This window comes from Stegostoma tigrinum, unplaced genomic scaffold (assembly GCF_030684315.1).
Source record: "Stegostoma tigrinum isolate sSteTig4 unplaced genomic scaffold, sSteTig4.hap1 scaffold_178, whole genome shotgun sequence".
In the NCBI taxonomy this organism is placed as follows: Eukaryota; Metazoa; Chordata; class Chondrichthyes; order Orectolobiformes; family Stegostomatidae; genus Stegostoma; species Stegostoma tigrinum.
Window position 1 is genome coordinate 275614 of NW_026728118.1, and position 27989 is coordinate 303602.

The 27989-nt window shown below is 61.5% G+C and overlaps 1 protein-coding gene across 2 annotated transcripts in view; it reads left to right on the plus strand.

The window, feature by feature from the left end:
* LOC125448182 (integrin alpha-5-like) overlaps positions 1-27989 on the plus strand; it is a 143978-nt gene that overhangs the window by 49582 nt on the left and 66407 nt on the right. For both annotated transcript variants that reach the window (XR_007246666.2, XM_048523279.2), the window contains exons 4-7: positions 2023-2140; positions 2761-2822; positions 4781-4826; positions 5089-5214. Coding sequence is in view for 1 of the 2 variants with exons in the window: in XM_048523279.2 (XP_048379236.1) it covers positions 2023-2140; positions 2761-2822; positions 4781-4826; positions 5089-5214 (352 nt within the window). In the remaining variant the exon portion in view is untranslated. The remainder of the gene's footprint in view (positions 1-2022; positions 2141-2760; positions 2823-4780; positions 4827-5088; positions 5215-27989) is intronic.

Here is a 27989-nt window from a genome sequence, read left to right on the forward strand (position 1 = left end):
CTGGGTGCCCTGAAGTTTTAGAGGTTGACACAATATTTAATCCTTTGGATTATCCCAGCCTATTAGCCACTATAAACCGCTGCAGTGGCCATGATTCTGGCTTGGCTTATTCTAAAACGGATTGATGGTGTGATTGCATTGTTCTCAATTCTCTGCTCCATCACTGTTTGACTCAACTGTCAACCATATTTGACTTCTATCTGGAGCAAGTAACCTGGGTCCCTGGCAGTGGATAATGTGTGACTGGAATCAACTGCCCCATGCAATGGAAAAACTGTTTCCAATGCTAGCCTACACATCTGCAGGGAGGAATTCTGTGCACTCATACTTGCTGCTATCTCTGCTCCCTTACTCCAAGTGGTGCATTACAAACACTTCCTTTTACTTTGCTTGCTGTTGCATATTTTTGGTGCTGTTGTTGTCTCCCCACTTTTTTCATAACATCCTCTCTTTGCTGACATTTTCCTTCCCCAGTCAAAATTTGCCTTGTCCCTTTGGTGCCAGTGAGCTGTTCCTCGTGTTGGAAGTGTGCCAGCTCTGTGTGTCTGCAAGGGAGCAGGGAACAGTAGCATGGCTGTGTTGTGAGTCCTTGCCCACTGCACCCTCCTCCTCCCTACACACACACACACACACACACACACACACACACACACACACACACACACACACACACACCCCAAAGAAAATAAGATGGCTCATCGTCTGTTGATTCCTGTCCTCCTTCGGTTGCTCAGATGGGGTGTAGCCTACGCTGGCTGTGCCAACATTTCTTGCCCGTCCCTAGTTCCCCCTTGAGAAGGTGGGGGTGAGCTGTCTTCTTGAACCGCAGCAGCCCGCATACTGTAGGTTGACCCACAGTGTCCATAAGGAGGGAGTTTCAGGATTGTGACCCAGCGTCAGTGAAGGAACGGGGATATATTTCCAAGTCAGGATGGTGAGTGGCTCAGAGGGGAACTTGCAGGGGGTGGTGTTCCCATGTATCTGCTGCCCTTGTCCTTGTCGATGGAAGTGGTCGTGGGTTTGGAAGGTGCTGCCTGAGGATCTTTGGTGAGTTTCTGCAGTGCATCTTGTAGATGGTACACACTGCTGCGACTGAGCGCCAGAGGTGGGGGGAGTGGGATGTTTGTGGATGTGGTACCAATCAAGTGGGAGCTGCTTTGTCCTGGATGGTGTTGAGCTTCTTGGATATTGTTGGGGCTGCCCCCATCCAGGCAAGTGGGGAGTATTCCATCACACTCCTGCCTTGTGGCTTGTAGATGGTGGACAGGCTTTGGGGAGTTACTCATCACAGTATTCCTAACATCTGATCTGTTCTTGTAGCTACTGTGTTTATGTGTTGAGTCCAGTTGATTTTCTCCAATTTTTGTGTGTCTGTTTGAGGTGAGTCATGTTGTGTTTGTGAGGAGAAGGAGGTTACCACCAGTTCCCTCCCCTTTGCTGGGTGGAAGGGCCTGATTGGTTTACAGTGGAAGAGGGAAAACCACAAGTGAGTCTTAACAAGCAGAGGCACTTATGTGAGCAAGTTGTGGTTTATTGTCTGACAGCAGTTTGGTCTGCTATGTGTGTGTGTATGTGCGTGCACATGTGACATGTCTAGTCAGGGTTTTTATGGTATAGTGATGGCGTCTCTACCTCTGAGCCAGGAGGCCCGGGTTCAAGTCCCTCATGCTCTCAAGGTGTGTCATAACATCCCTGGACACACTCAGAAACTATCTGCTGATGCCCTAGCAATAATGTTTAATGGTCGAGTTGGAAGTCTGGGATTTTCTCCTCCCAGTTTCTTATGAGCTTCTGTTTGTGAGCTGTGCAGATGTTGAAAGGAGTGAGTGCTCAGTGATGACCTGAAAAAGACAACTTTAAGAATACATGGAGTTCAAGTTGGTAATTATTTTAAACAGCCCATATATGGCACTTTGTCTGAGACAGATCAGCAGCTACCGAGTGCCAACGTAGGGAGAATGGTCTTTTGGGATTCTCAGTTGCTTTCAGGATCTTCTCTCAGTCCGTTTCTCTTGTCTCTAGGCATGTGCACCTCGCTACAAATGGAGAGGCAGTGAGCAGCAGCGGGAATTGGTTGGGACCTGTTACCTGTCGCTGCGGAACTTCAGTGATGTGCTAGAGTACGCCCCGTGTCGTACCAGTAAGTGCTGCCGTGTATTTTTCCCGTGGTGCCATCAGTCTGGAGTGTTCCATAGAGACAGCACCACACCCAAACCCCATTTCTGAGCCCAGATTAAAACTCGGAGGTCCCCTTCACACTATGTTCTCACTTTGTTTCAGTCATTCTCCTGCTACACTTTTGCTCCATCCACCTGTTACCTCGTGTGTCTGTGCCTGCAATTCTGTGTCTATGTATATGTGTGTGCCTGTGTGTGTATCTATGCATGTGCCTGTGTGCCTGTGTGTGTATGCATGTGTCTATTACAATGTGTGTATGTCTGTGTACCTGTGCCTGTGCATCTGTCTTTGTGTGTGTGTGTGTGTGTGTGTGTGTGTGTGTGTGTGTGTGTGTGTGTGGGGGCCTGTGCCTGCGTGCCTGTTTCAGTGTACGTGTGTGTCAGTGTTGTGTACACATGCGCCTGTGCGTGTGTGCCTGTGTGTGCACACGTGAGCCTGTGCATGTGTGTGCTTGTGGTATGTATGTGTGTGCACACGTGCCTGTGTGTGTATGTCTATGCGTGTCTGTCTGTGGCCACTCTCAGTTGTAGTGATGGGTCTGCCATTGCGATGTAAGTGATGATGATGTTCATGTTTTGACAGAATGGCACACACCAGCTGGCCAGGGTTACTGCCAAGGTGGTTTCAGTGCTGACCTGACAGAGGTAAGTGTCTCCAATCTGTCTTGTTTGCCCTGCTGGGATGTGCCTGTCGCTGGCTTTCCTGGCGATTCTGAACGTTAAACTGCTCCCAGAATCCCAGTCCCTGGAGGGAGCCTGCATTCTTTATTGGATGCTGTGTTCTTTAGAACTAAAGGGTAAGACCTTCCAAGTTGGAATGGTTGGCAAGGCCAGTGGCATCACCAGGTTGAGTTTCAGGACAGCAGGCACAATTCCTAATGCACATTTTGACCTCGGCAGGGTCTGTGTTACAGCTGCATGAATCCATTGGGGATGTCGTGAGGTTTAAACAAGGGCTACCTTAGAATTTGTGGCTGTTAACCCCACCCTACAGGGTTCATCAACAGGTCTGCTTAACCCATGTGGCAGCCCTGGGCAGTGCCACTGCGATGCACAGAGCAATCGATAACAACTTCAGTCATTGCTCTGAGCTCAAACGTGCTGTTTGTTAGTGGTTTGATTGATCTGTGTTTGATTGTGTTACTCAGTTGTCGGATCTATATAACCGTATGTAATTGGTCAAATCTAAATTGGTTTGTACCACCCAGATATCCTAAATTAATCTACTCCCATTTGCCAGCATTTGGCCCATATCCCTCTAAACCCTTCCTATTCATGTCCCCATCCAGATGCCTTTTAAATGCTGTAATTGTACCAGCCTCCACCACTTCCTCTGGCAGTTCATTCCACACACACACCATCCTCTGTGTGAAAATGTTGCCCCTCAGATCCATTTTAAATCTTTCCCCTCTCACCTTAAACCTATGCCCCTCTAGTTTTGGACTCCCCCACCCTGGGGGAAAAGATCTTGCCTATTCACCCTATCCATGCCCCTCATGATTTTATAAACCTCTATAAGGTCACCCCTCAGCCTCTGACGCCCCAGGGAAAATAGCCCCAGTCTATTCAGCCTCTCCCTGTAGCTCAAACCCTCCTACCCCAGCAACATCCTTGAGTAATCGTTTCTGAACCCTTTCAAGTTTCACAACATCTTTCCTATAGCAGGGAGACCAGAATTGCACGCTGTATTCCAAAAGTGGCCCGAACCAATGCCCTGTACAGCCGCAACATGACCTCCCAACTCCTACACTCAATGCACTGACCAATAAGGGCAGGTTTGCCAAACACCTTCTAAACAACAGGAAAGTGGCCACAAACTGATGAGCCTGATGTTAGCAATTGCAGAACAGGCGAGAGAAAATTAATGGCCTACTCCTTCTAATTTATATGAATAGAAATATAAACATTGAAATACAAATGTGTTTAAATGTTCAGAGTAGAACTGGCGCTCTGAGCGGAAACAATATGTGTTGGCAATCCTGTAAATTCTGTGACGCTTCAAGAAACTTGTTATTGATTTAGAATGAGAGGTTTCTGTGCAGTGTTGTGAGATAAAAGAGAGATTGAAGAAATCGAGTAAAGCAGTGAACAGTGCAGGCTATGTGACCTAGTGGTTCCCTGGGAGTTTCCGACAGGCACTGGCCCAGAATGCAGTGCGACTGGATTGGTATGGGCATGGGTATGGAGTTGTTGGGTGAGGGTTTAGGGGATGGGTTTGGAGGGCTGTCTGATGCCCGCCCCTCCATCACTACTGGCAGTCTTGAGGCAGGTCGCCATGCTCTGGCTTCTTTTTATGCAGCTCTATAGGAGGTGCTGCCTGAAGTCAGCTTGCAAGGAAGGGGCTACAATTTTGCGTCCCCTCCCCAACGTCCAAAGATGGCCGACAGGTGCAATGGCTCCTGCAGCCAATCATGTACCTGGAGCTGGAAGACAGAGAAGAGGAGCTGATTGTTGGCGGTGGTGGACAGACTCACGCACTCTCTCTACCAATGGTGACCAGCTCCAGCGGAGGGCATTGTTACAGTTCGCACCTGGCACCTTCACTTGTGCCAGTGTCTGTGTGCAGGCACAGGCACTAATGCCAGTTGTCTATGTCTTTTCAGAATGGGCGAGTGGTGCTTGGAGGGCCTGGCAGCTTCTACTGGCAAGGTAAGGCCGCACAGTGGGCGAGGGGCGGAGAGAGAGGGGTCCTGCCCCTCGGAGCGGGTGATTATTTCTGAGCAGGTGTGTGTGTGTGTGTGTGTGTGTGTGTGTGTGTGTGTGTGTGTGTGTGTGTGTGTGTGTGTGTGTGTGTGTGTGTGAGGGAGAGAGGGTCTGTGGGCGTCGAGAGGGGCGTGTGAGGGCGGTTGGAAATGATTGTCCCATTGAGCCCTGTGGCAGGTTGATACATTTTGCCTTCTGTATTTTTCAGGCCAGCTCCTTTCTGCCAACATTGAGAACATTGTTCCGCCTCAGGCTGACTTCAGCTACATCCAGTACACGGTTGGAGAGATCTACAACAAGCAGTCTGAGAGCTCCTTCGATGACAGCTACCTCGGTACAGCTGTCTTTCAGACTTTGTGCCTGTTGGTGGGGTGGTAGCTGAGGTCAATTTAACCCTATGGCCTTGATGTGCATTTCTAGCAGAGGCTTTACGTTCACAGAGAGTGTCACCCTCACACAGGATGGGAGCACAATCCCACATCAACCCTCCAACAGTGCTCCACTCCCTCAGCACTGACCCTCCGACAGTGCGGCACTCCCTCAGCACTGACCCTCCGACAGTGCAGTGCTCCCTCAGCACTGACACTCCGACAGCGCCCGCTCCCTCAGCACTGCCCCTCCAACAGTGCAGCGCTCCCTCAGCACTGCCCCTCCGACGGTGTAGCGCTCCCTCAGCACTGCCCCTCCGACAGTGCAGCGCTCCCTCAGCACTGACCCTCCGACAGTGCCCACTCCCTCAGTACTGACCCTCCGACAGTGCCCACTCCCTCAGCTCTGACCCTCCAACAGTGCCCACTCCAGCAGTACTGACCCTCCAACAGTGCGGCGCTCCCTCAGCACTGACCCTCCGACAGTGCAACACTCCCTCAGCACTGATCCTCCAACAGTGCCCACTCCCTCAGCACTGACCCTCCGACAGTGCCCGCTCCCTCAACACTGACCCTCCGACAGTGCGACACTCCCTCAACACTGACCCTCCGACAGTGCGGCGCTCCCTCAGCACTGCCCCTCTGACAGTGCCCACTCCCTCAACACTGACCCTCTGACAGTGCCCGCTCCCTCAACACTGACCCTCCGACAGTGCCCACTCCCTCAGCACTGACCCTCCGACAGTGCCCACTCCCTCAGTACTGACCCTACGACAGTGCCCACTCCCTCAGCACTGACCCTCCGACAGTGCGGTGCTCCCTCAGCACTGACCCTCCGACAGTGCGGTGCTCCCTCAGCACTGACCCTCCGACAGTGCGGTGCTCCCTCAGCACTGACCCTCTGACAGTGCCCGCTCCCTCAACACTGACCCTCCGACAGTGCCCACTCCCTCAGCACTGACCCTCCGACAGTGCGGTGCTCCCTCAGCACTGACCCTCCGACAGCGCCCACTCCCTCAGTACTGACCCTCTGACAGTGTGGCTCTCCCTCAGCACTGCCCCTCTGACAGTGCCCACTCCCTCAGCACTGACCCTACGACAGTGCGGCGCTCCCTCAGCACTGACCCTCCGACAGTGCCCACGCCCTCAGCACTGACCCTCTGACAGTGCCCACTCCCTCAGCACTGACCCTCCGACAGCGCCCGCTCCCTCAGCACTGACCCTACGACAGTGCGGCGCTCCCTCAGCACTGACCCACCGACAGTGCCCACGCCCTCAGCACTGACCCTCCGACAGTGCCCACGCCCTCAGCACTGACCCTCCGACAGTGCCCGCTCCCTCAGCGCTGACCCTCCGACAGTGCCCACTCCCTCAGCACTGACCCTCCGACAGTGCGGCGCTCCCTCAGCACTTACCCTCCGACAGTGCAGCGCTCCCTCAGCACTGACCCTCTGACAGTGCCCGCTCCCTCAGCACTGCCCCTCTGACAGTGCCCGCTCCCTCAGCACTGACCCTCCGACAGTGCCCGCTCCCTCAGCATTGCCCCCCTGACAGTGCCCGCTCCCTCAGCACTGCCCCTCCGACAGTGCCCGCTCCCTCAGCACTGACCCTCCAACAGTGCGACACTCCCTCAGTACTGACACTCCGACAGTGCGACATTCCCTTAGTACTGACCCTCTGACAGTGCCCACTCCCTCAGCACTGACCCTCTGACAGTGCCCACTCCCTCAGCACTGACCCTCCGACAGTGCCCACTCCCTCAGCACTGACCCTCCGACAGTGCCCGCTCCCTCAACACTGACCCTCCAACAATGCGGCACTCCCTCAGTACTGACCCTCCGACAGTGCGACACTCCCTCAGTAGTGACCCTCTGACAGTGCCCACTCCCTCAGCACTGACCCTCCGACAGTGCCCGCTCCCTCAACACTGACCCTCCAACAGTGCGACACTCCCTCAGTACTGACCCTCCGACAGTGCCCACTCCCTCAGCACTGACCCTCTGACAGTGCGACACTCCCTCAGTACTGACCCTCTGACAGTGCCCACTCCCTCAGTACTGACCCTCCGACAGTGCCCACTCCCTCAGCACTGACCCTCCGACAGTGCCCACTCCCTCAGCACTGACCCTCCGACAGTGCGGCGCTCCCTCAGCACTGACCCTCCGACAGTGCGACACTCCCTCAACACTGACCCTCCGACAGTGCGGCGCTCCCTCAGCACTGCCCCTCTGACAGTGCCCACTCCCTCAACACTGACCCTCTGACAGTGCCCGCTCCCTCAGCACTGACCCTCCGACAGTGCCCACTCCCTCAGTACTGACCCTACGACAGTGCCCACTCCCTCAGCACTGCCCCTCTGACAGTGCCCACTCCCTCAGCACTGACCCTCTGACAGTGCCCGCTCCCTCAGCACTGCCCCTCCGACAGTGCCCGCTCCCTCAGCATTGCCCCTCTGACAGTGCCCGCTCCCTCAGCACTGCCCCTCCGACAGTGCCCGCTCCCTCAGCACTGACCCTCCTACAGTGCGGCGCTCCCTCAGCACTGCCCCTCCGACGGTGTAGCGCTCTCTCAACACTGCCCCTCCGACACTGGGCACTCCCTCAGCACTGCCCCTGCGACAGTGCCCACTCCCTCAGCACTGACCCTCCGACAGTGCGGCACTCCCTGAGCACTGACCCTCCAACAGTGCCCACTCCAGCAGTACTGACCCTCCAACAGTGCGGCGCTCCCTCAGCACTGACCCTCCGACAGTGCAACACTCCCTCAGCACTGATCCTCCAACAGTGCCCACTCCCTCAGCACTGACCCTCCGACAGTGCCCGCTCCCTCAACACTGACCCTCCAACAGTGCCCACTCCCTCAGCACTGACCCTCCGACAGTGAGGTGCTCCCTCAGCACTGACCCTCCGACAGCGCCCACTCCCTCAGTACTGACCCTCTGACAGTGTGGCTCTCCCTCAGCACTGCCCCTCTGACAGTGCCCACTCCCTCAACATTGACCCTCTGACAGTGCCCACTCCCTCAGCACTGACCCTACGACAGTGCGGCGCTCCCTCAGCACTGACCCTCCGACAGTGCCCACGCCCTCAGCACTGACCCTCTGACAGTGCCCACTCCCTCAGCACTGACCCTCCGACAGCGCCCACTCCCTCAGTACTGACCCTACAACAGTGCGGCGCTCCCTCAGAACTGACCCTCCGACAGTACCCACGCCCTCAGCTCTGACCCTCCGACAGTGCCCGCTCCCTCAGCGCTGACCCTCCGACAGTGCCCGCTCCCTCAACACTGACCCTCCAACAGTGCGACACTCCCTCAGTACTGACCCTCCGACAGTGCGACACTCCCTCAGTACTGACCCACTGACAGTGCCCACTCCCTCAGCACTGACCCTCTGACAGTGCCCACATCCTCAGCACTGACCCTCCGACAGTGCCCACTCCCTCAGCACTGACCCTCCGACAGTGCCCGCTCCCTCAACACTGACCCTCCAACAATGCGGCACTCCCTCAGTACTGACCCTCCGACAGTGCGACACTCCCTCAGTACTGACCCTCTGACAGTGCCCACTCCCTCAGCACTGACCCTCCGACAGTGCCCACTCCCTCAACACTGACCCTCCAACAGTGCGACACTCCCTCAGTACTGACCCTCCGACAGTGCGACACTCCCTCAGTACTGACCCTCTGACAGTGCCCACTCCCTCAGCACTGACCCTCCGACAGTGCCCACTCCCTCAGCACTGACCCTCCGACAGCGCCCGCTCCCTCAACACTGACCCTCCAACAATGCGGCACTCCCTCAGTACTGACCCTCCGACAGTGCGACACTCCCTCAGTACTGACCCTCTGACAGTGCCCACTCCCTCAGCACTGACCCTCCGACAGTGCCCACTCCCTCAGCACTGACCCTCCGACAGTGCCCACTCCCTCAGCACTGCCCCTCCGACAGTGCCCGCTCCCTCAGCATTGCCCCTCTGACAGTGCCCGCTCCCTCAGCACTGCCCCTCCGACAGTGCCCGCTCCCTCAGCACTGACCCTCCTACAGTGCGGCGCTCCCTCAGCACTGACCCTCCGACAGTGCGGCGCTCCCTCAGCACTGCCCCTCCGACGGTGTAGCGCTCTCTCAACACTGCCCCTCCGACACTGCGGCACTCCCTCAGCACTGCCCCTGCGACAGTGCCCACTCCCTCAGCACTGACCCTCCGACAGTGCGGCACTCCCTGAGCACTGACCCTCCGACACTGCGGCACTCCCTCACCACTGACCCTCCAACAGTGCCCACTCCCTCAGTACTGACCCTCCGACAGTGCCCACTCCCTCAGCACTGACCCTCCGACAGTGTGGCACTCCCTCAGCACTGACCCTCCAACAGTGCCCGCTCCCTCAGCACTGCCCCTCTGACAGTGCCCGCTCCCTCAGCACTGCCCCTCCGACAGTGCCCACTCCCTCAGCACTGACCCTCCAACAGTGCCCGCTCCCTCAGTACTGACGCTCTGACAGTGCGACATTCCCTCAGCACTGACCCTCCGACAGTGCGGCACTGCCTCAACCCTGACCCTCCGACACTGCGGCACTCCCTCACCACTGACCCTCCGACAGTGCCCACTCCCTCAGTACTGACCCTCCGACAGTGCCCACTCCCTCAGCACTGACCCTCCGACAGGGCCCGCTCCCTCAGCACTGACCCTCCGACACTGCGGCACTCCCTCAGCAATGCCCCTCCGACAGTGGGGCTCTCCCTCAGCACTGACCCTCTGACATTGCCCGCTCCCTCAGCACTGACCCTCCGACAGTGCCCGCTCCCTCAGCACTGACCTTCCGACAGTGCAGCGCTCCCTCAGCACTGACCCTCCAACAGTGCGGCACCGCCTCAGCCCTGACCCTCCAACAGTGCCCACTCCCTCAGCACTGACCCTCCGACAGTGCGGCACTCCCTCAGCACTGACCCTCCGACAGTGCAGTGCTCCCTCAGCACTGACACTCCGACAGCGCCCGCTCCCTCAGCACTGCCCCTCCAACAGTGCAGCGCTCCCTCAGCACTGACCCTCCGACAGTGCGGCACTCCCTCAGCACTGACCCTCCGACAGTGCAGTGCTCCCTCAGCACTGACACTCCGACAGCGCCCGCTCCCTCAGCACTGCCCCTCCGACAGTGCAGCGCTCCCTCAGCACTGCCCCTCCGACGGTGTAGCGCTCCCTCAGCACTGCCCCTCCGACAGTGCAGCGCTCCCTCAGCACTGACCCTCCGACAGTGCCCACTCCCTCAGTACTGACCCTCCGACAGTACCCACTCCCTCAGCTCTGACCCTCCAACAGTGCCCACTCCAGCAGTACTGACCCTCCAACAGTGCGGCGCTCCCTCAGCACTGACCCTCCGACAGTGCAACACTCCCTCAGCACTGATCCTCCAACAGTGCCCACTCCCTCAGCACTGACCCTCCGACAGTGCCCGCTCCCTCAACACTGACCCTCCAACAGTGCGACACTCCCTCAGTACTGACCCTCCGACAGTGCGACACTCCCTCAGTACTGACCCTCTGACAGTGCCCACTCCCTCAGCACTGACCCTCTGACAGTGCGCACTCCCTCAGCACTGACCCTCCGACAGTGCCCACTCGCTCAGCACTGACCCTCCGACAGTGCCCGCTCCCTCAACACTGACCCTCCAACAATGCGACACTCCCTCAGTACTGACCCTCCGACAGTGCGACACTCCCTCAGTACTGACCCTCTGACAGTGCCGACTCCCTCAGCACTGACCCTCCGACAGTGCCCGCTCCCTCAACACTGACCCTCCAACAGTGCGACACTCCCTCAGTACTGACCCTCCGACAGTGCGACACTCCCTCAGCACTGACCCTCTGACAGTGCCCACTCCCTCAGCACTGACCCTCCGACAGTGCCCACTCCCTCAGCACTGACCCTCTGACAGTGCCCACTCCCTCAGCACTGACCCTCCGACAGTGCCCGCTCCCTCAACACTGACCCTCCAACAATGCGGCACTCCCTCAGTACTGACCCTCCGACAGTGCGACACTCCCTCAGTACTGACCCTCTGACAGTGCCCACTCCCTCAGCACTGACCCTCCGACAGTGCCCACTCCCTCAGCACTGACCCTCCGACAGTGCCCACTCCCTCAGCACTGACCCTCCGACAGTGCCCACTCCCTGAGCACTGACCCTCCGACAGTGCCCACTCCCTGAGCACTGACCCTCCGACCGTGCGGCGCTCCCTCAGCACTGACCCTCCGACAGTGCAGCGCTCCCTCAGCACTGACCCTCTGACAGTGCCCGCTCCCTCAGCACTGCCCCTCCGACAGTGCCCGCTCCCTCAGCATTGCCCCTCTGACAGTGCCCGCTCCCTCAGCACTGCCCCTCCAACAGTGCCCGCTCCCTCAGCACTGACCCTCCTACAGTGCGGCGCTCCCTCAGCACTGACCCTCCGACAGTGCGGTGCTCCCTCAGCACTGCCCCTCCGACGGTGTAGCGCTCTCTCAACACTGCCCCTCTGACACTGGGGCACTCCCTCAGCACTGCCCCTGCGACAGTGCCCACTCCCTCAGCACTGACCCTACGACAGTGCGGCGCTCCCTCAGCACTGACCCTCCGACAGTGCCCACGCCCTCAACACTGACCCTCTGACAGTGCCCACTCCCTCTGCACTGACCCTCCGACAGCGCCCGCTCCCTCAGCACTGACCCTACGACAGTGCGGCGCTCCCTCAGAACTGACCCTCCGACAGTGCACACGCCCTCAGCACTGACCCTCCGACAGTGCCCGCTCCCTCAGCGCTGACCCTCCGACAGTGCCCGCTCCCTCAACACTGACCCTCCAACAGTGCGACACTCCCTCAGTACTGACCCTCTGACAGTGCCCACTCCCTCAGCACTGACCCTCTGACAGTGCCCACTCCCTCAGCACTGACCCTCCGACAGTGCCCACTCCCTCAGCACTGACCCTCCGACAGTGCCCGCTCCCTCAACACTGACCCTCCAACAATGCGGCACTCCCTCAGAACTGACCCTCCGACAGTGCGACACTCCCTCAGTACTGACCCTCTGACAGTGCCCACTCCCTCAGCACTGACCCTCCGACAGTGCCCGCTCCCTCAACACTGACCCTCCAACAATGCGGCACTCTCTCAGTACTGACCCTCCGACAGTGCGACACTCCCTCAGTACTGACCCTCCGACAGTGCCCACTCCCTCAGCACTGACCCTCTGACAGTGCCCGCTCCCTCAGCACTGACCCTCCTACAGTGCGGCGCTCCCTCAGCACTGACCCTCCGACAGTGCGACACTCCCTCAGTACTGACCCTCTGACAGTGCCCACTCCCTCAGCACTGACCCTCCGACAGTGCCCACTCCCTCAACACTGACCCTCCAACAGTGCGACACTCCCTCAGTACTGACCCTCCGACAGTGCGACACTCCCTCAGTACTTACCCTCTGACAGTGCCCACTCCCTCAGCACTGACCCTCCGACAGTGCCCACTCCCTCAGCACTGACCCTCCGACAGTGCCCGCTCCCTCAACACTGACCCTCCAACAATGCGGCACTCTCTCAGTACTGACCCTCCGACAGTGCGACACTCCCTCAGTACTGACCCTCCGACAGTGCCCACTCCCTCAGCACTGCCCCTCCGACAGTGCCCGCTCCCTCAGCACTGACCCTCCTACAGTGCGGCGCTCCCTCAGCACTGACCCTCCGACAGTGCGGCGCTCCCTCAGCACTGCCCCTCCGACGGTGTAGCGCTCTCTCAACACTGCCCCTCCGACACTGCGGCACTCCCTCAGCACTGCCCCTGCGACAGTGCCCACTCCCTCAGCACTGACCCTCCGACAGTGCGGCACTCCCTGAGCACTGACCCTCCGACACTGCGGCACTCCCTCACCACTGACCCTCCGACAGTGCCCACTCCCTCAGCACTGACCCTCCGACAGTGTGGCACTCCCTCAGCACTGACCCTCCAACAGTGCCCGCTCCCTCAGCACTGCCCCTCTGACAGTGCCCGCTCCCTCAGCACTGCCCCTCCGACAGTGCCCACTCCCTCAGTACTGACCCTCCGACAGTGCCCACTCCCTCAGCACTGACCCTCCGACGGTGCGGCACTCCCTCAGCACTGACCCTCCGACAGGGCCCGCTCCCTCAGCACTGACCCTCCGACACTGCGGCACTCCCTCAGCAATGCCCCTCCGACAGTGGGGCTCTCCCTCAGCACTGACCCTCTGACATTGCCCGCTCCCTCAGCACTGACCCTCCGACAGTGCCCGCTCCCTCAGCACTGACCTTCCGACAGTGCAGCGCTCCCTCAGCACTGACCCTCTGACAGTGCCCACTCCCTCAACATTGAGCCTCCGACAGTGCCCGCTCCCTCAGCACTGACCTTCCGACAGTGCAGCGCTCCCTCAGTACTGACCCTCTGACAGTGTGGCTCTCCCTCAGCACTGCCCCTCTGACAGTGCCCACTCCCTCAACATTGACCCTCTGACAGTGCCCACTCCCTCAGCGCTGACCCTCCGACAGTGCCCGCTCCCTCAACACTGACCCTCCAACAGTGCGACGCTCCCTCAGCACTGACCCTCTGACAGTGCCCGCTCCCTCAGCACTGCCCCTCCGACAGTGCCCGCTCCCTCAGCATTGCCCCTCTGACAGTGCCCGCTCCCTCAGCACTGCCCCTCCGACAGTGCCCGCTCCCTCAGCACTGACCCTCCTACAGTGCGGCGCTCCCTCAGCACTGCCCCTCCGACACTGGGCACTCCCTCAGCACTGCCCCTGCGACAGTGCCCACTCCCTCAGCACTGACCCTCCGACGGTGCGGCACTCCCTGAGCACTGACCCTCCAACAGTGCCCACTCCAGCAGTACTGACCCTCCAACAGTGCGGCGCTCCCTCAGCACTGACCCTCCGACAGTGCAACACTCCCTCAGCACTGATCCTCCAACAGTGCCCACTCCCTCAGCACTGACCCTCCGACAGTGCCCGCTCCCTCAACACTGACCCTCCAACAGTGCCCACTCCCTCAGCACTGACCCTCCGACAGTGAGGTGCTCCCTCAGCACTGACCCTCCGACAGCGCCCACTCCCTCAGTACTGACCCTCTGACAGTGTGGCTCTCCCTCAGCACTGCCCCTCTGACAGTGCCCACTCCCTCAACATTGACCCTCTGACAGTGCCCACTCCCTCAGCACTGACCCTACGACAGTGCGGCGCTCCCTCAGCACTGACCCTCCGACAGTGCCCACGCCCTCAGCACTGACCCTCTGACAGTGCCCACTCCCTCAGCACTGACCCTCCGACAGCGCCCACTCCCTCAGTACTGACCCTCCGACAGTGCCCGCTCCCTCAGCACTGACCCTCCGACAGTGCCCGCTCCCTCAACACTGACCCTCCAACAGTGCGACACTCCCTCAGTACTGACCCTCCGACAGTGCGACACTCCCTCAGTACTGACCCACTGACAGTGCCCACTCCCTCAGCACTGACCCTCTGACAGTGCCCACATCCTCAGCACTGACCCTCCGACAGTGCCCACTCCCTCAGCACTGACCCTCCGACAGTGCCCGCTCCCTCAACACTGACCCTCCAACAATGCGGCACTCCCTCAGTACTGACCCTCCGACAGTGCGACACTCCCTCAGTACTGACCCTCTGACAGTGCCCACTCCCTCAGCACTGACCCTCCGACAGTGCCCACTCCCTCAACACTGACCCTCCAACAGTGCGACACTCCCTCAGTACTGACCCTCCGACAGTGCGACACTCCCTCAGTACTGACCCTCTGACAGTGCCCACTCCCTCAGCACTGACCCTCCGACAGTGCCCACTCCCTCAGCACTGACCCTCCGACAGCGCCCGCTCCCTCAACACTGACCCTCCAACAATGCGGCACTCCCTCAGTACTGACCCTCCGACAGTGCGACACTCCCTCAGTACTGACCCTCTGACAGTGCCCACTCCCTCAGCACTGACCCTCCGACAGTGCCCACTCCCTCAGCACTGACCCTCCGACAGTGCCCACTCCCTCAGCACTGCCCCTCCGACAGTGCCCGCTCCCTCAGCATTGCCCCTCTGACAGTGCCCGCTCCCTCAGCACTGCCCCTCCGACACTGCGGCACTCCCTCAGCAATGCCCCTCCGACAGTGGGGCTCTCCCTCAGCACTGACCCTCTGACATTGCCCGCTCCCTCAGCACTGACCCTCCGACAGTGCCCGCTCCCTCAGCACTGACCTTCCGACAGTGCAGCGCTCCCTCAGCACTGACCCTCTGACAGTGCCCACTCCCTCAACATTGAGCCTCCGACAGTGCCCGCTCCCTCAGCACTGACCTTCCGACAGTGCAGCGCTCCCTCAGTACTGACCCTCTGACAGTGTGGCTCTCCCTCAGCACTGCCCCTCTGACAGTGCCCACTCCCTCAACATTGACCCTCTGACAGTGCCCACTCCCTCAGCGCTGACCCTCCGACAGTGCCCGCTCCCTCAACACTGACCCTCCAACAGTGCGACGCTCCCTCAGCACTGACCCTCTGACAGTGCCCGCTCCCTCAGCACTGCCCCTCCGACAGTGCCCGCTCCCTCAGCATTGCCCCTCTGACAGTGCCCGCTCCCTCAGCACTGCCCCTCCGACAGTGCCCGCTCCCTCAGCACTGACCCTCCTACAGTGCGGCGCTCCCTCAGCACTGCCCCTCCGACACTGGGCACTCCCTCAGCACTGCCCCTGCGACAGTGCCCACTCCCTCAGCACTGACCCTCCGACGGTGCGGCACTCCCTGAGCACTGACCCTCCAACAGTGCCCACTCCCTCAGCACTGACCCTCCGACAGTGCCCGCTCCCTCAACACTGACCCTCCAACAGTGCCCACTCCCTCAGCACTGACCCTCCGACAGTGAGGTGCTCCCTCAGCACTGACCCTCCGACAGCGCCCACTCCCTCAGTACTGACCCTCTGACAGTGTGGCTCTCCCTCAGCACTGCCCCTCTGACAGTGCCCACTCCCTCAACATTGACCCTCTGACAGTGCCCACTCCCTCAGCACTGACCCTACGACAGTGCGGCGCTCCCTCAGCACTGACCCTCCGACAGTGCCCACGCCCTCAGCACTGACCCTCTGACAGTGCCCACTCCCTCAGCACTGACCCTCCGACAGCGCCCACTCCCTCAGTACTGACCCTCCGACAGTGCCCGCTCCCTCAGCACTGACCCTCCGACAGTGCCCGCTCCCTCAACACTGACCCTCCAACAGTGCGACACTCCCTCAGTACTGACCCTCCGACAGTGCGACACTCCCTCAGTACTGACCCACTGACAGTGCCCACTCCCTCAGCACTGACCCTCTGACAGTGCCCACATCCTCAGCACTGACCCTCCGACAGTGCCCACTCCCTCAGCACTGACCCTCCGACAGTGCCCGCTCCCTCAACACTGACCCTCCAACAATGCGGCACTCCCTCAGTACTGACCCTCCGACAGTGCGACACTCCCTCAGTACTGACCCTCTGACAGTGCCCACTCCCTCAGCACTGACCCTCCGACAGTGCCCACTCCCTCAACACTGACCCTCCAACAGTGCGACACTCCCTCAGTACTGACCCTCCGACAGTGCGACACTCCCTCAGTACTGACCCTCTGACAGTGCCCACTCCCTCAGCACTGACCCTCCGACAGTGCCCACTCCCTCAGCACTGACCCTCCGACAGCGCCCGCTCCCTCAACACTGACCCTCCAACAATGCGGCACTCCCTCAGTACTGACCCTCCGACAGTGCGACACTCCCTCAGTACTGACCCTCTGACAGTGCCCACTCCCTCAGCACTGACCCTCCGACAGTGCCCACTCCCTCAGCACTGACCCTCCGACAGTGCCCACTCCCTCAGCACTGCCCCTCCGACAGTGCCCGCTCCCTCAGCATTGCCCCTCTGACAGTGCCCGCTCCCTCAGCACTGCCCCTCCGACAGTGCCCGCTCCCTCAGCACTGACCCTCCTACAGTGCGGCGCTCCCTCAGCACTGACCCTCCGACGGTGTAGCGCTCTCTCAACACTGCCCCTCCGACACTGCGGCACTCCCTCAGCACTGCCCCTGCGACAGTGCCCACTCCCTCAGCACTGACCCTCCGACAGTGCGGCACTCCCTGAGCACTGACCCTCCGACACTGCGGCACTCCCTCACCACTGACCCTCCAACAGTGCCCACTCCCTCAGTACTGACCCTCCGACAGTGCCCACTCCCTCAGCACTGACCCTCCGACAGTGTGGCACTCCCTCAGCACTGACCCTCCAACAGTGCCCGCTCCCTCAGCACTGCCCCTCTGACAGTGCCCGCTCCCTCAGCACTGCCCCTCCGACAGTGCCCACTCCCTCAGCACTGACCCTCCAACAGTGCCCGCTCCCTCAGTACTGACGCTCTGACAGTGCGACATTCCCTCAGCACTGACCCTCCGACAGTGCGGCACTGCCTCAACCCTGACCCTCCGACACTGCGGCACTCCCTCACCACTGACCCTCCGACAGTGCCCACTCCCTCAGTACTGACCCTCCGACAGTGCCCACTCCCTCAGCACTGACCCTCCGACCGTGCGGCACTCCCTCAGCACTGACCCTCCGACAGGGCCCGCTCCCTCAGCACTGACCCTCCGACACTGCGGCACTCCCTCAGCAATGCCCCTCCGACAGTGGGGCTCTCCCTCAGCACTGACCCTCTGACATTGCCCGCTCCCTCAGCACTGACCCTCCGACAGTGCCCACTCCCTCAGCACTGACACTCCGACAGTGTGGCACTCCCTCAGCACTGACCCTCCAACAGTGCCCGCTCCCTCAGCACTGCCCCTCTGACAGTGCCCGCTCCCTCAGCACTGCCCCTCCGACAGTGCCCACTCCCTCAGCACTGACCCTCCAACAGTGCCCGCTCCCTCAGTACTGACGCTCTGACAGTGCGACATTCCCTCAGCACTGACCCTCCGACAGTGCGGCACTGCCTCAACCCTGACCCTCCGACACTGCGGCACTCCCTCACCACTGACCCTCCGACAGTGCCCACTCCCTCAGTACTGACCCTCCGACAGTGCCCACTCCCTCAGCACTGACCCTCCGACCGTGCGGCACTCCCTCAGCACTGACCCTCCGACAGGGCCCGCTCCCTCAGCACTGACCCTCCGACACTGCGGCACTCCCTCAGCAATGCCCCTCCGACAGTGGGGCTCTCCCTCAGCACTGACCCTCTGACATTGCCCGCTCCCTCAGCACTGACCCTCCGACAGTGCCCGCTCCCTCAGCACTGACCTTCCGACAGTGCAGCGCTCCCTCAGCACTGACCCTCCAACAGTGCGGCACCGCCTCAGCCCTGACCCTCCAACAGTGCCCACTCCCTCAGCACTGACCCTCCGACAGTGCGGCACTCCCTCAGCACTGACCCTCCGACAGTGCAGTGCTCCCTCAGCACTGACACTCCGACAGCGCCCGCTCCCTCAGCACTGCCCCTCCAACAGTGCAGCGCTCCCTCAGCACTGACCCTCCGACAGTGCGGCACTCCCTCAGCACTGACCCTCCGACAGTGCAGTGCTCCCTCAGCACTGACACTCCGACAGCGCCCGCTCCCTCAGCACTGCCCCTCCGACAGTGCAGCGCTCCCTCAGCACTGCCCCTCCGACGGTGTAGCGCTCCCTCAGCACTGCCCCTCCGACAGTGCAGCGCTCCCTCAGCACTGACCCTCCGACAGTGCCCACTCCCTCAGTACTGACCCTCCGACAGTACCCACTCCCTCAGCTCTGACCCTCCAACAGTGCCCACTCCAGCAGTACTGACCCTCCAACAGTGCGGCGCTCCCTCAGCACTGACCCTCCGACAGTGCAACACTCCCTCAGCACTGATCCTCCAACAGTGCCCACTCCCTCAGCACTGACCCTCCGACAGTGCCCGCTCCCTCAACACTGACCCTCCAACAGTGCGACACTCCCTCAGTACTGACCCTCCGACAGTGCGACACTCCCTCAGTACTGACCCTCTGACAGTGCGACACTCCCTCAGTACTGACCCTCTGACAGTGCCCACTCCCTCAGCACTGACCCTCTGACAGTGCCCACTCCCTCAGCACTGACCCTCCGACAGTGCCCACTCCCTCAGCACTGACCCTCCGACAGTGCCCGCTCCCTCAACACTGACCCTCCAACAATGCGGCACTCCCTCAGTACTGACCCTCCGACAGTGCGACACTCCCTCAGTACTGACCCTCTGACAGTGCCGACTCCCTCAGCACTGACCCTCCGACAGTGCCCGCTCCCTCAACACTGACCCTCCAACAGTGCGACACTCCCTCAGTACTGACCCTCCGACAGTGCGACACTCCCTCAGCACTGACCCTCTGACAGTGCCCACTCCCTCAGTACTGACCCTCCGACAGTGCCCACTCCCTCAGCACTGACCCTCCGACAGTGTGGCACTCCCTCAGCACTGACCCTCCAACAGTGCCCGCTCCCTCAGCACTGCCCCTCTGACAGTGCCCGCTCCCTCAGCACTGCCCCTCCGACAGTGCCCACTCCCTCAGCACTGACCCTCCAACAGTGCCCGCTCCCTCAGTACTGACGCTCTGACAGTGCGACATTCCCTCAGCACTGACCCTCCGACAGTGCGGCACTGCCTCAACCCTGACCCTCCGACACTGCGGCACTCCCTCAGCACTGACCCTCCGACAGTGCCCACTCCCTCAGTACTGACCCTCCGACAGTGCCCACTCCCTCAGCACTGACCCTCCGACCGTGCGGCACTCCCTCAGCACTGACCCTCCGACAGGGCCCGCTCCCTCAGCACTGACCCTCCGACACTGCGGCACTCCCTCAGCAATGCCCCTCCGACAGTGGGGCTCTCCCTCAGCACTGACCCTCTGACATTGCCCGCTCCCTCAGCACTGACCCTCCGACAGTGCCCGCTCCCTCAGCACTGACCTTCCGACAGTGCAGCGCTCCCTCAGCACTGACCCTCCAACAGTGCGGCACCGCCTCAGCCCTGACCCTCCAACAGTGCCCACTCCCTCAGCACTGACCCTCCGACAGTGCGGCACTCCCTCAGCACTGACCCTCCGACAGTGCAGTGCTCCCTCAGCACTGACACTCCGACAGCGCCCGCTCCCTCAGCACTGCCCCTCCAACAGTGCAGCGCTCCCTCAGCACTGACCCTCCGACAGTGCGGCACTCCCTCAGCACTGACCCTCCGACAGTGCAGTGCTCCCTCAGCACTGACACTCCGACAGCGCCCGCTCCCTCAGCACTGCCCCTCCGACAGTGCAGCGCTCCCTCAGCACTGCCCCTCCGACGGTGTAGCGCTCCCTCAGCACTGCCCCTCCGACAGTGCAGCGCTCCCTCAGCACTGACCCTCCGACAGTGCCCACTCCCTCAGTACTGACCCTCCGACAGTACCCACTCCCTCAGCTCTGACCCTCCAACAGTGCCCACTCCAGCAGTACTGACCCTCCAACAGTGCGGCGCTCCCTCAGCACTGACCCTCCGACAGTGCAACACTCCCTCAGCACTGATCCTCCAACAGTGCCCACTCCCTCAGCACTGACCCTCCGACAGTGCCCGCTCCCTCAACACTGACCCTCCAACAGTGCGACACTCCCTCAGTACTGACCCTCCGACAGTGCGACACTCCCTCAGTACTGACCCTCTGACAGTGCGACACTCCCTCAGCACTGACCCTCTGACAGTGCCCACTCCCTCAGCACTGACCCTCCGACAGTGCCCACTCCCTCAGCACTGACCCTCCGACAGTGCCCGCTCCCTCAACACTGACCCTCCAACAATGCGGCACTCCCTCAGTACTGACCCTCCGACAGTGCGACACTCCCTCAGTACTGACCCTCTGACAGTGCCGACTCCCTCAGCACTGACCCTCCGACAGTGCCCGCTCCCTCAACACTGACCCTCCAACAGTGCGACACTCCCTCAGTACTGACCCTCCGACAGTGCGACACTCCCTCAGTACTGACCCTCTGACAGTGCCCACTCCCTCAGCACTGACCCTCCGACAGTGCCCACTCCCTCAACACTGACCCTCCAACAGTGCGACACTCCCTCAGCACTGACCCTCCGACAGTGCAGTGCTCCCTCAGCACTGACACTCCGACAGCGCCCGCTCCCTCAGCACTGCCCCTCCAACAGTGCAGCGCTCCCTCAGCACTGACCCTCCGACAGTGCGGCACTCCCTCAGCACTGACCCTCCGACAGTGCAGTGCTCCCTCAGCACTGACACTCCGACAGCGCCCGCTCCCTCAGCACTGCCCCTCCGACAGTGCAGCGCTCCCTCAGCACTGCCCCTCCGACGGTGTAGCGCTCCCTCAGCACTGCCCCTCCGACAGTGCAGCGCTCCCTCAGCACTGACCCTCCGACAGTGCCCACTCCCTCAGTACTGACCCTCCGACAGTACCCACTCCCTCAGCTCTGACCCTCCAACAGTGCCCACTCCAGCAGTACTGACCCTCCAACAGTGCGGCGCTCCCTCAGCACTGACCCTCCGACAGTGCAACACTCCCTCAGCACTGATCCTCCAACAGTGCCCACTCCCTCAGCACTGACCCTCCGACAGTGCCCGCTCCCTCAACACTGACCCTCCAACAGTGCGACACTCCCTCAGTACTGACCCTCCGACAGTGCGACACTCCCTCAGTACTGACCCTCTGACAGTGCGACACTCCCTCAGTACTGACCCTCTGACAGTGCCCACTCCCTCAGCACTGACCCTCTGACAGTGCCCACTCCCTCAGCACTGACCCTCCGACAGTGCCCACTCCCTCAGCACTGACCCTCCGACAGTGCCCGCTCCCTCAACACTGACCCTCCAACAATGCGGCACTCCCTCAGTACTGACCCTCCGACAGTGCGACACTCCCTCAGTACTGACCCTCTGACAGTGCCGACTCCCTCAGCACTGACCCTCCGACAGTGCCCGCTCCCTCAACACTGACCCTCCAACAGTGCGACACTCCCTCAGTACTGACCCTCCGACAGTGCGACACTCCCTCAGCACTGACCCTCTGACAGTGCCCACTCCCTCAGTACTGACCCTCCGACAGTGCCCACTCCCTCAGCACTGACCCTCCGACAGTGTGGCACTCCCTCAGCACTGACCCTCCAACAGTGCCCGCTCCCTCAGCACTGCCCCTCTGACAGTGCCCGCTCCCTCAGCACTGCCCCTCCGACAGTGCCCACTCCCTCAGCACTGACCCTCCAACAGTGCCCGCTCCCTCAGTACTGACGCTCTGACAGTGCGACATTCCCTCAGCACTGACCCTCCGACAGTGCGGCACTGCCTCAACCCTGACCCTCCGACACTGCGGCACTCCCTCAGCACTGACCCTCCGACAGTGCCCACTCCCTCAGTACTGACCCTCCGACAGTGCCCACTCCCTCAGCACTGACCCTCCGACCGTGCGGCACTCCCTCAGCACTGACCCTCCGACAGGGCCCGCTCCCTCAGCACTGACCCTCCGACACTGCGGCACTCCCTCAGCAATGCCCCTCCGACAGTGGGGCTCTCCCTCAGCACTGACCCTCTGACATTGCCCGCTCCCTCAGCACTGACCCTCCGACAGTGCCCGCTCCCTCAGCACTGACCTTCCGACAGTGCAGCGCTCCCTCAGCACTGACCCTCCAACAGTGCGGCACCGCCTCAGCCCTGACCCTCCAACAGTGCCCACTCCCTCAGCACTGACCCTCCGACAGTGCGGCACTCCCTCAGCACTGACCCTCCGACAGTGCAGTGCTCCCTCAGCACTGACACTCCGACAGCGCCCGCTCCCTCAGCACTGCCCCTCCGACAGTGCAGCGCTCCCTCAGCACTGCCCCTCCGACGGTGTAGCGCTCCCTCAGCACTGCCCCTCCGACAGTGCAGCGCTCCCTCAGCACTGACCCTCCGACAGTGCCCACTCCCTCAGTACTGACCCTCCGACAGTACCCACTCCCTCAGCTCTGACCCTCCAACAGTGCCCACTCCAGCAGTACTGACCCTCCAACAGTGCGGCGCTCCCTCAGCACTGACCCTCCGACAGTGCAACACTCCCTCAGCACTGATCCTCCAACAGTGCCCACTCCCTCAGCACTGACCCTCCGACAGTGCCCGCTCCCTCAACACTGACCCTCCAACAGTGCGACACTCCCTCAGTACTGACCCTCCGACAGTGCGACACTCCCTCAGTACTGACCCTCTGACAGTGCGACACTCCCTCAGCACTGACCCTCTGACAGTGCCCACTCCCTCAGCACTGACCCTCCGACAGTGCCCACTCCCTCAGCACTGACCCTCCGACAGTGCCCGCTCCCTCAACACTGACCCTCCAACAATGCGGCACTCCCTCAGTACTGACCCTCCGACAGTGCGACACTCCCTCAGTACTGACCCTCTGACAGTGCCGACTCCCTCAGCACTGACCCTCCGACAGTGCCCGCTCCCTCAACACTGACCCTCCAACAGTGCGACACTCCCTCAGTACTGACCCTCCGACAGTGCGACACTCCCTCAGCACTGACCCTCTGACAGTGCCCACTCCCTCAGCACTGACCCTCCGACAGTGCCCACTCCCGCAGCACTGACCCTCTGACAGTGCCCACTCCCTCAGCACTGACCCTCCGACAGTGCCCGCTCCCTCAACACTGACCCTCCAACAATGCGGCACTCCCTCAGTACTGACCCTCCGACAGTGCGACACTCCCTCAGTACTGACCCTCTGACAGTGCCCACTCCCTCAGCACTGACCCTCCGACAGTGCCCACTCCCTCAGCACTGACCCTCCGACAGTGCCCACTCCCTGAGCACTGACCCTCCGACAGTGCCCACTCCCTGAGCACTGACCCTCCGACAGTGCGGCGCTCCCTCAGCACTGACCCTCCGACAGTGCAGCGCTCCCTCAGCACTGACCCTCTGACAGTGCCCGCTCCCTCAGCACTGCCCCTCCGACAGTGCCCGCTCCCTCAGCATTGCCCCTCTGACAGTGCCCGCTCCCTCAGCACTGCCCCTCCAACAGTGCCCGCTCCCTCAGCACTGACCCTCCTACAGTGCGGCGCTCCCTCAGCACTGACCCTCCGACAGTGCGGCGCTCCCTCAGCACTGCCCCTCCGACGGTGTAGCGCTCTCTCAACACTGCCCCTCTGACACTGGGGCACTCCCTCAGCACTGCCCCTGCGACAGTGCCCACTCCCTCAGCACTGACCCTACGACAGTGCGGCGCTCCCTCAGCACTGACCCTCCGACAGTGCCCACGCCCTCAACACTGACCCTCTGACAGTGCCCACTCCCTCTGCACTGACCCTCCGACAGCGCCCGCTCCCTCAGCACTGACCCTACGACAGTGCGGCGCTCCCTCAGAACTGACCCTCCGACAGTGCCCACGCCCTCAGCACTGACCCTCCGACAGTGCCCGCTCCCTCAGCGCTGACCCTCCGACAGTGCCCGCTCCCTCAACACTGACCCTCCAACAGTGCGACACTCCCTCAGTACTGACCCTCTGACAGTGCCCACTCCCTCAGCACTGACCCTCCGACAGTGCCCGCTCCCTCAACACTGACCCTCCAACAATGCGGCACTCCCTCAGAACTGACCCTCCGACAGTGCGACACTCCCTCAGTACTGACCCTCTGACAGTGCCCACTCCCTCAGCACTGACCCTCCGACAGTGCCCACTCCCTCAACACTGACCCTCCAACAATGCGACACTCCCTCAGTACTGACCCTCCGACAGTGCGACACTCCCTCAGTACTGACCCTCTGACAGTGCCCACTCCCTCAGCACTGACCCTCCGACAGTGCCCACTCCCTCAGCACTGACCCTCCGACAGTGCCCGCTCCCTCAACACTGACCCTCCAACAATGCGGCACTCTCTCAGTACTGACCCTCCGACAGTGCGACACTCCCTCAGTACTGACCCTCCGACAGTGCCCACTCCCTCAGCACTGACCCTCCGACAGTGCCCGCTCCCTCAGCACTGACCCTCCTACAGTGCGGCGCTCCCTCAGCACTGACCCTCCGACAGTGCGGCGCTCCCTCAGCACTGCCCCTCCGACGGTGTAGCGCTCTCTCAACACTGCCCCTCCGACACTGCGGCACTCCCTCAGCACTGCCCCTGCGACAGTGCCCACTCCCTCAGCACTGACCCTCCGACAGTGCGGCACTCCCTGAGCAATGACCCTCCGACACTGCGGCACTCCCTCACCACTGACCCTCCGACAGTGCCCACTCCCTCAGCACTGACCCTCCGACAGTGTGGCACTCCCTCAGCACTGACCCTCCAACAGTGCCCACTCCCTCAGTACTGACCCTCCGACAGTGCCCACTCCCTCAGCACTGACCCTCTGACAGTGCCCGCTCCCTCAGCACTGCCCCTCTGACAGTGCCCGCTCCCTCAGCACTGACCCTCCAACAGTGCCCGCTCCCTCAGTACTGACGCTCTGACAGTGCGAAATTCCCTCAGCACTGACCCTCTGACAGTGCGGCACTGCCTCAACCCTGACCCTCCGACACTGCGGCACTCCCTCACCACTGACCCTCCGACAGTGCCCACTCCCTCAGTACTGACCCTCCGACAGTGCCCACTCCCTCAGCACTGACCCTCCGACCGTGCGGCACTCCCTCAGCACTGACCCTCCGACAGGGCCTGCTCCCTCAGCACTGACCCTCCGACACTGCGGCACTCCCTCAGCAATGCCCCTCCGACAGTGGGGCTCTCCCTCAGCACTGACCCTCTGACATTGCCCGCTCCCTCAGCACTGACCCTCCGACAGTGCCCGCTCCCTCAGCACTGACCCTCCAACAGTGCGGCACCGCCTCAGCCCTGACCCTCCAACAGTGCCCACTCCCTCAGCACTGACCCTCCGACAGTGCGGCACTCCCTCAGTACTGACCCTCTGACAGTGCCCACTCCCTCAGCACTGACCCTCCAACAGTGCGACACTCCCTCAGTACTGACCCTCCGACAGTGCGACACTCCCTCAGTACTGACCCTCTGACAGTGCCCACTCCCTCAGCACTGACCCTCCGACAGTGCCCACTCCCTCAGCACTGACCCTCCGACAGTGCCCGCTCCCTCAACACTGACCCTCCAACAATGCGGCACTCCCTCAGTACTGACCCTCCGACAGTGCGACACTCCCTCAGTGCTGACCCTCTGACAGTGCCGACTCCCTCAGCACTGACCCTCCGACAGTGCCCGCTCCCTCAACACTGACCCTCCAACAGTGCGACACTCCCTCAGTACTGACCCTCCGACAGTGCGACACTCCCTCAGCACTGACCCTCTGACAGTGCCCACTCCCTCAGCACTGACCCTCCGACAGTGCCCACTCCCTCAGCACTGACCCTCTGACAGTGCCCACTCCCTCAGCACTGACCCTCCGACAGTGCCCGCTCCCTCAACACTGACCCTCCAACAATGCGGCACTCCCTCAGTACTGACCCTCCGACAGTGCGACACTCCCTCAGTACTGACCCTCTGACAGTGCCCACTCCCTCAGCACTGACCCTCCGACAGTGCCCACTCCCTCAGCACTGACCCTCCGACAGTGCCCACTCGCTCAGCACTGACCCTCCGACAGTGCCCACTCCCTGAGCACTGACCCTCCGACAGTGCGGCGCTCCCTCAGCACTGACCCTCCGACAGTGCAGCGCTCCCTCAGCACTGACCCTCTGACAGTGCCCGCTCCCTCAGCACTGCCCCTCCGACAGTGCCCGCTCCCTCAGCATTGCCCCTCTGACAGTGCCCGCTCCCTCAGCACTGCCCCTCCAACAGTGCCCGCTCCCTCAGCACTGACCCTCCTACAGTGCGGCGCTCCCTCAGCACTGACCCTCCGACAGTGCGGCGCTCCCTCAGCACTGCCCCTCCGACGGTGTAGCGCTCTCTCAACACTGCCCCTCTGACACTGGGGCACTCCCTCAGCACTGCCCCTGCGACAGTGCCCACTCCCTCAGCACTGACCCTACGACAGTGCGGCGCTCCCTCAGCACTGACCCTCCGACAGTGCCCACGCCCTCAACACTGACCCTCTGACAGTGCCCACTCCCTCTGCACTGACCCTCCGACAGCGCCCGCTCCCTCAGCACTGACCCTACGACAGTGCGGCGCTCCCTCAGAACTGACCCTCCGACAGTGCCCACGCCCTCAGCACTGACCCTCCGACAGTGCCCGCTCCCTCAGCGCTGACCCTCCGACAGTGCCCGCTCCCTCAACACTGACCCTCCAACAGTGCGACACTCCCTCAGTACTGACCGTCTGACAGTGCCCACTCCCTCAGCACTGACCCTCTGACAGTGCCCACTCCCTCAGCACTGACCCTCCGACAGTGCCCGCTCCCTCAACACTGACCCTCCAACAATGCGGCACTCCCTCAGAACTGACCCTCCGACAGTGCGACACTCCCTCAGTACTGACCCTCCGACAGTGCGACACTCCCTCAGTACTGACCCTCCGACAGTGCCCACTCCCTCAACACTGACCCTCCAACAGTGCGACACTCCCTCAGTACTGACCCTCCGACAGTGCGACACTCCCTCAGTACTGACCCTCTGACAGTGCCCACTCCCTCAGCACTGACCCTCCGACAGTGCCCGCTCCCTCAACACTGACCCTCCAACAATGCGGCACTCTCTCAGTACTGACCCTCCGACAGTGCGACACTCCCTCAGTACTGACCCTCCGACAGTGCCCACTCCCTCAGCACTGACCCTCCGACAGTGCCCGCTCCCTCAGCACTGACCCTCCTACAGTGCGGC